At 64.7% G+C, this 8,237-nt stretch overlaps 1 protein-coding gene across 1 annotated transcript in view; it reads right to left on the reverse strand.

The window, feature by feature from the left end:
- The window catches only part of NR2F6 (nuclear receptor subfamily 2 group F member 6), an 8,714-nt gene extending 2,797 nt beyond the window's left edge, over nucleotides 1-5,917 (reverse strand). Inside the window, exons 1-2 of the mRNA XM_027703469.1 lie at nucleotides 5,147-5,917; nucleotides 790-884 (exon numbers count right to left, since the gene is read on the reverse strand). Coding sequence (XP_027559270.1) covers nucleotides 790-884; nucleotides 5,147-5,403 — 352 coding nt within the window. The 5' untranslated portion in view covers nucleotides 5,404-5,917. The remainder of the gene's footprint in view (nucleotides 1-789; nucleotides 885-5,146) is intronic.
- Nucleotides 5,918-8,237: the final 2,320 nt, after the last annotated feature.

The raw sequence follows: 8,237 nt of genomic DNA on the forward strand, positions 1-8,237 counted from the left end.
GCCCCAGCCACGCCAGGCTGGGTGCCCAGCTGGCACCACAGCCCCCCCCACACCGGCTGCAGTCGCTGCCCGGGGTTGTGGCGTGGCAGGAATCATTTATTTCCACACAAAACATCCCCCTTGGAAGCGCCGTTGCCCCGGAGCTCCCGCTCCTAATTGCAGGCTGGAAGAGCCATTTTTTGGTTCCCCCCCTCACCCCCATTAGTGCCCAGTATTTGCTCAATCCCTGGTAATTAATTTATGGGCTGTTCGTGAGGCACTTAAATGAGAGCTCTAAATCATGCTAAGTGGCAATAATGCCATCCCGACTCCTCTGGAAAAGAGGGAATTACTGTCCTGCTTCCAGCATCCGTCCCCTCTTTCCTCCCTGCATCAACGCCACCTGCCACGGAGCAGCCACAGCATCCCCATCCCCATCTTGGCACAGCCCCAGCCGCAGGGATTGGAGATTTTTTTTGGATAAACCTGAGATTTTTGGGATCATCTTGGATGCAGAAGCATTTGGGGTTTGCACCCCTCCGCCCCGGGTGACAGGGAGCGGGAGGAAAGCAGGCTGTGGAATTTGCTGGGATCCAGGAGCCCACCCCAGCAAGTTATCCCTGCTCCAGGTGTGTCCTCCTTATCAGCCCAAGGCTTTTCCAAACAAACCGGCAGGGAGGGAAAGCCAAAACCACCAAAAGCAGGGAGGGAAAGCCAAAACCACCAAAAAAAAAGGGGCAAAGTGGGGGGTTTTGTTGGAAACATGGATATCTCAGAGATTCCCAGGCCCCCACCCCTCGTCCCTGTTACCTTCCTTCCTCATTCCCACTCGGAAGCACTTCTTCAGGCGGCAGTACTGGCATTGGTTGCGGTGGTGCTGGTCGATCTGGCAGTCCCGGTTGGATCTGCGGGAAGGATCGGGAGCAGGTGAGGGGTCGGGAAGGAGTGACCCCCCCCAAGGGGTCCCTGAGCCCCCTCCCGAGCTCCTCCAGCACCCCCTTCCCACTGGCCTCGGTCACAGCCCTTCCCTCCATGCTGGGCCTCCGATCCTATGGGAACAACCATTTCCCACATTTTCCTCCAGATCCTGCTGCCAGCGCTGCCCGGGGCTGTCGGGAAGCTGGGAAGACCCCCCGGGCTCCCCCGGGAGGGGGACATGTAAGGCCGGGGAGCGGTGTCCCATGTCAGCAGCTCCCTGCCTGCCCACCAGACACGCCAGGAATTTCAAGGAATTCCAACTATTTCCTACGGGGTTGGGGCGGCGCTGAGCCCACGAGCCCTCGGGCACTGCTGTCCCCGTGTCCCCAGAGGAGGGGGACACGTTCCCCCAGCCGGGACAGAGGGATGTTCCCCCTCCCCAAAACCCCCGGGAGCCTGGGAGGGGGGGTCATGCCCGCCCCTGGCACATGAATCCATCCCCTGGAACGGCGTTCCAGGCAACAGCAGCCACGTCCCAGAGCAACTGCTGAGCTCTGCTCCTGCAGGGAATAATTCCATTCCCAAACGGAATAATTCCATTCCCAAACGGAATCATTCCATTCCCAAACGGAATTATTATCAGCATCCAAACCCCTCAGCCCCCATTCCAAGGGAAGACGCTGATTCTCACATCCCACCCCAACAGAGAGGAGGGGGGGGAAAGGGGTGGGAGCAGGGAATCTGGGATAAATTAAAGCGGATAAAGCAGGAGGCAGGGCCGGGAATCGCCGGCGTGTCCGGCAGCGGCAGCTCGGCCCTGCCCGGGAATCCTGACACGAATCTCCTCAATCCCTACACGGCTCCGGAGGCGAGGCAGGCAGGGATTCCCACGGCGCTCCAACCGGAATTAATTCATCCCGAACATCACCGCTGCGCTCCGGAACGTGCTCCCGATAAAAACTTGTGCCGGCGGAGGAGCGATAACTAATCAAGGCGGCGGGTGACAACTTCATCTCCGGCTGCCGGGATCCAGCGCCGGGAGGATCCGCCCGCCCGCCCCTCTCCCCGGCCCCAGGGCGCAGGGAAAACCTCCCAGAAGCCACCTCAGCGCCTTCCCGGAGGACAAACCCGCCTGGATGACCCCTGGGGGCCAACGGGAAAAGCCCCCCCCCTTCAAAAAAAATCATTTTGGCTCCCTCCAAACGAATTAATCACCAAAAAATCTGGGAAAACCCTCCCAGAAATTACCCCGGCCCCTTTCCAGCGGGCAAACCCGGCTGACCCTTCTCGTGGCCTTGGGGCACCGGGAAAACCCCTCCCAAAAATAATGTTGGCTGCCTTCAGATGAATAAACTCGGTTGGTTGACCCTCGCCGTGACCTCGAGGCACCGGGAAAACCCCCCCAGAATTATTTCAGGTCCTTTCCAATGGACAAAACCACCCAGCTGACCATCCCCACGGCCTTGGGGCACAGGGAAAGGCCCCAAAAATAATCTTGGGTCCTTTCTGGGGGACAAAACTGCCTGTCTGGCTCTCACTGCGGCCTCAGGGCACCAGGAATAGCCCCCCAAAATTCATTCTGGCTCCCTTCAAATGAATAAATTCGCCTGGTTGACCCTCACCCTTGGGGTACCAGGAAACCCCCCCCCAAAATCATCTCAGCTCCCTTGAAGTGAATAAACTCATCTGGTTGACCCTCACTGCAGCCTTGGGGTATGAGGAAAACCCCCCAAAAATCATCTCAGATCCTTTCCAACGGACAAATCCACCTGGCTGCCCCTTACCACGGCCTCAAGGCACCGGGAAAACCTCCCAAAAATCATCTCAGCTCCCACCAGCAGCTCCTAACAAGGTTTTCAATGGACAAACTGGCCTGGCTGCCCCTCACTGCAGCCTCAGGGCACCAGGAAAACCCCCCAAAATCACCTCAGCTCCTTTCCAATGCACAAACCCACCCGGCTGGAACCCTGACACGAATCTCCCCAATTCCCACATGACTCCAGGGGTGAGACAGGCAGGGATTTCCACTGGGAAACCCCCCTAAAAATCGTCTTGGCTCCCTCTCAGTGCAGAAACCCACCTGGCTGCCCCTCACCGTGCCCTCGGGGCACCGGGAAAACCTCCCCAAAAACCACCCCGGCTCCCGCCAGCAGCTCCTAACGAGTTTTCCCAATGGAAAAGGCAGCAGCGACCTGGGAAACTTCGAGGCTACAAAAGGCGTCGACTGTGCTAATTATGTAATTAGAGCGGGTAATTATTTAGTGCAAGAACTAAACTGAATCCAACTCACTTTTAATATTCAAATTAGCGCCATCGGGGCTCGGTGCCGCTTTTGACTCCGGAACAAAGCGGATGCCGGGGCTGCCGGGGGAGCTTTGTTCCCGGCCCCTCCGACACTTCACTCCCCACTTGGAAAACCAACAGTTCCCTCTGTTGCTCCAAATCACTTCCCAGCACAAAAAGAGGAAAAAAAACCCCAACAAACCCCAAACATCGCAAGCGGGAGCCCAGACCCTGGGTGGGGACAAGGGCGGGATAAAATCCTGGGGGATCCGAGCCCTGTCACCCCGGCATCCGGGATGCGGCGTCCGTCCGTCTCCCAGGGAGCCGCTTCGGCCTTCCCTTTGTTCCAGGAAGCTGGAATTTCTCAAAAGCCATCTGTATTCCCCATCTTCAAATCATTAAATCCCGAGCCGAGCGGGTCCTGCCGCTCCGGCGGGGAAACTGAGGCAGGGCCGGGGCGACGCCGCGTCCGCGGGCGCCGCGTCCAACGGGGCGGGAGACGGGACACGCTCGGGGATGTGGGGACACGGGAAGCGGCCCCTGCCCCACGCTGCCAGCCCGGGGGGCCCCCACGCCACGGCCACGAGCTGCCTGGCTGACGTCAGCCGGGACCGGAGCCGGGAGCTGCCGGGAGCTGCCGGGAGCGGAGCCGCTGCGCACGGGGGAGGACGAATCTAGGCCGCCCAAACGGGAGCAAAGCGGCTCCCAGACAATTCCCTTCCCTTCCCTCGAAGCATCCAACTCCCCTCCCGGGCAAGCAGAGAGCGGGATGTGGAGATGGGGTGCCCCACGGATGAGGGATGCCCATGGATGGGGTGGCAGTGCCATCCTTGCAGCGCTCCCACCGGTTTGGAAAACGCCGCTGGAAGCGCTCGGATCCAGCCCCTATGGAGGTATTTCCCTCTCCGGGAGCAGCCTGACGTGGGGGTCTCCCCTGCAAGCGCCAGCCAGCCCCATCCTTGTTCTGAGCCCGAGAAACTCCGGAGTTATTGGCGGCTCCCAACTTGCCAGGGGTCATATCCTGGTCCTGCTGCTGGGCCTGGATCCGCGGCAGCGCTTGGGGGGCTGGCAGAGGATGCGGCCCCTCACCTGGGCACCCCAGCGGATCCCTATTCCCGGCACCCCAGCGGATCCGTGCCCGGGCTCCCGGCACCTTGGGCCGGATCGGTCCTGCCGCGCTGTGCGGGGGCAGCGGCCGTGACCGGAGTGACTCACGGGCACAATTAATGCCGGAGCAGCGGCGGGCGAGGATGACGAGGATCCGGACACCGGCTGTGCCCGAGGGCCCCGGGAACAGGGAGCACAGCACACGCATCCCGGGGGCCAGGGGGCTGCTGGGGTGGGGTGCAGGGCAGGGAGGGACCCAGGTGCTGTACGGGGGGGACACTGAGATGTACTGGGGGGGATCCCTGTGCTGTACTGGGGGGATCCCTGTGCTGTACTAGAAGGGACCCCTGTGCTGTTCTGTGGATCCCTTTGCCATACTGGGGGACACTGTGTCGTACTGTGCTACACCAGAGACCCTCGTGCTACACCGGGGGGCCACTGTGCTGTACTGGGGGGGGCCATCTGTGCTTTACTGGGAGGACCCTCGTGCTGCACCAGGAGACGCCTGTGCTCTGCCGGGAGACGCCAGGGCTGTACCGAGGGGGAACCTCTGTGCTGCTCCGGGGACCCCCCGAGCCGTACCGGGCACCCTGTGCTGCACCGTGGGCCACCGATCGTGCCGGGGGACCCCTACCCGGTACCGGGGCCTCCCGTCCGGCCACACCGGTGCCCCCGTTCCTGCTGCGGCGAGGCCACCACGCAGCCACAGCAGGGCCAGCGCAGAGGCCACTGCAGAGCCACACCAGTGACCCGCACCGGTGCCACCGGGGACCACCCTCCGGCCCTACCCCGGGAAGAGGGGTGGTGGTGGTGGGGACACCCCCCCCAGGCGCCCCCCAAAAACCCCCCTCCCCGGTACCTGCAGGTGTAGCTGAGGTTCCTGCGGATGCTGCGCTTGAAGAAGCTCTTGCAGCCCTCGCAGGTGAAGACCCCGTAGTGCTTCCCGCTGGACTTGTCCCCGCACACCACGCAGTCCACGGCGGCCCCGGCCCGCTCCTCCTCGCCGTGCTCCGCGTCGCTGCCGCCGCCCGCGGGGGACGCCGCCTCCTCCCCGCCGCCGCCGCCGCCGCCGCCGCCGCCGTTGGGCTCTCCCCATCCGCCGGCCACCATGGCCATGGCTCCGCGGGGCTCTCGGCACCGGCCGCGGGGCTCAGCGCCGGCCCCGCCGCCGCATCGAGCGGAGCCGCCCCGGTGGTGCCTCCCGCAAACGAGTTCGGCAAGTTTTTTTTTTTTTTTTGGCCGGGGGGGGGCCGGTTTGGGGTTTTTCCGGTTTTTTTTTTTTTTTTTTTTTTTTTTTTTTTTTCTTGCCCTTTTTTTTTTTTTTTTCCCCCCCCCCCCCACCCCCGGTTCAGCCCTCCCCTATCGCCGGGATCCCTTTCGCCCAGGGATTCGTTTTTCCCAGCGATTCCTCCCCCTCCTCCTCCCCGCCCCGGTTAACGGGGGGGCCCCGCGGAAACTTTGCGGCGGCGGCGGGCGCGGGGCGCGGCGCATCCCCCCCCGCGGGGACCGGCCGCATGCGGGGGCCGCTCCCGCCCCCGGTGGCTCCTCCGCTCCGCGGCACCGGCTGGAAGGAGGAGGAGGAGGAGGAGAGGAGAGGAGGAGGAGGGAGGGGGCGGCGCTGCCCCGGCCCGCCCTCGCCCCCCCGGGCCCCGCCGCCGCACGCAGCCCGGTCCCGGTGCGGGTGCGGGTGCGGCGGGACCGGCTCCGCCGAGCCCCGGGGCTCTCCCCGCCTCCCGTGAAAGAGCAAAGTTCAGCCGCTGCCGCGGTGGCCGCCCTGGATGCTCCTCCCCGTCCTCCTCCCCTTCCGCTCCCGGGTCCTGCCCCGGTCCCGGCCCCGCCGCCGCACCGGGCCGCCCCCGCCGCCCCCCGCACGCCGCGGGGCCCCGCAGCCCCGGGCGGGGCGGCAACCGGCGCCCTGGGCCCGTGGTACCGGCGGCGGCAGAGCCGGGCACGGCCCCGGTGCGGTGCCGTGGTGATGGAGCGGGAGGTTTGGCCACCGGAGGTGGCTGGATGTGGCCCCTCCCGGTCCCGCTGCATTTTGGGCACCAGAGCCCTTGGCTGGCACCGGGAGAGCTCGGCACCTCCCGCTGCACCGAGAGCCTGGAATTGTGGTGGGAGGCTGGCATTGGAACAGGAGCCCAGCATCAAACTGGGAGCCTGGTGTTGTACCGGGAGCCCAGCGTCGAACTGGGAGCCTGGCACTGTCACAGGAGCCCGGTGTGGCACTGGGATCCCAGCACAGAACTGGGAGCCTGGCACTGTCACAGGAGCCTGGTGTGGCACTGGGATCCAAGCACAGAACTGGGAGTCCGGCATCGCTCTGGGAGCCCCACGTTGGACCAAGAGCCCAGCGTGACACTGGGAGCTCCACATCCTACCGGGAGCCCAGCATGGCACTGGGAGCTCCACATCCTACCGGGAGCCCAGCGTGGCACTGGGATTCCAGCGTGGCACCGAGAGCCCGGCATGCAGGGCCACCTGGGCTGCGGCGTCGCGGCACAGTGTGATGCCGTCAGGATGCTGGGAAGCTGGGAAGCAATTCCCCACTACTCCTGGCCCATGGCCAAGCCGTCGGCATCGTCAATCCCCTCGTCAATCCCCTCCTCTCGCCGACGGCCCCAGCGGGATCTTTAATTACCGAGGCCGCGGCTCATGTGGGGCCGCGGGGTGATCCCGGGGGTCCCTGGGGAGCCACCAGCCCTGGGAGGGAGCAAAAGGGCTTGGACGTGGCCGGGGCCCGACTCCCGCGGCCCCATAAAGCCCGTCTGCAATGTGGTTAATCCAGTCGGACCCGTAGAAGCCGGCCAGGGGCGGGCGGTGGGTGCTGGGTGCTCCTCGCCCGCCTGCTGCCGCCCTGGAAATCATTAACCAGGGGATAAACCCTGTGGAAAGGTGCCTGACCCCGGAGCAGCCCCTGCCACCGCCCTGCCGCCGCCTTTCACCCGAGGCCAAACTCCCCTCCCGGCCATGCCACGGCGGCCCCGGTGAATCCCAACACCTGCTCACCTTGACTTCCAGGGGCAAAGTCCGGCGGGCAGGGCGCGGGGACGGGGTGGGGTGGACCGGGTGCCCCCTCGCACCCCTGACCCCCCCGGTGTCCCCACGGGGCACTCCGCCTCACGGTGAGGATGCTGGTGCCGCGTGGCGTGGCTGGGAATGCCCACACTGCCTGGAACCGGCGCTGCCAGGACCTTTCTGCCAGTGTCCTTGGCATTCCCAACCCACGTGCCAGGGCTGAGGTTAAGGGAAGGGCAAAGCAAGGCCCTGAGCCTGGAGCTGGGGTGCGTGACATGGCCATAAAAAAAAAACACTCCCCCCATTTCTCCTGGCTTTAGGGGTCTCTGCTCACCAGGTACCCACTGACACAGTGCCCTGACAGGCCCCGATGCCCCAGGGCTGCCGTGGTCACGGAATAACACCCGGCAGAGCCAGCTGGGAAGGGGGCCGGGCTCGGGGGGGGGTCCGAGTGCGGGCAGGGGGGGTCACCCCCACCTGCAGCCAGCCCCGCTTCTCCTTTCTCTTCTGTCAGGCCGTGATTTATGGCCCTTTCCCTGCCGCTCCCCCGCCCCCTCGCCCCCTGCAAAAAATAATAATCCAGGAACAAAGGAGGAAATTGGATCTTGTCCCCCCGCGCGGCTCCCGGCCCCGCGCTGGGAGCCGGTTTGTTTTGACGTCGGTGTCCAGTTGGTGAAGGCGTTTGATCTCCGGAGGAATTCCTCCTTCCTCGCGCTGCTCCGCTGCCTCCGCCGCACAAAAGGGCCCCCGGGAAGCCGCCGGCGCGTTTCGGTGCCGCCCCGGCGCCCCCGGGAAGGGTCCAGCACGGCGGAGGCCTCGCCGGTGCCCCCTCACCCCGCTCCCCACGGCCCGTGGGCAGGGGGATGGCGGAGGAGTTCTTGCCAAATGTGCGGGGCAGGGCTGGGGTTGCGGCTGTGCCGACTGAGAGCCGGGTG

This window comes from Neopelma chrysocephalum, unplaced genomic scaffold (assembly GCF_003984885.1).
Source record: "Neopelma chrysocephalum unplaced genomic scaffold, ASM398488v2 Primary Assembly neopelma1_231, whole genome shotgun sequence".
In the NCBI taxonomy this organism is placed as follows: domain Eukaryota; kingdom Metazoa; phylum Chordata; class Aves; order Passeriformes; family Pipridae; genus Neopelma; species Neopelma chrysocephalum.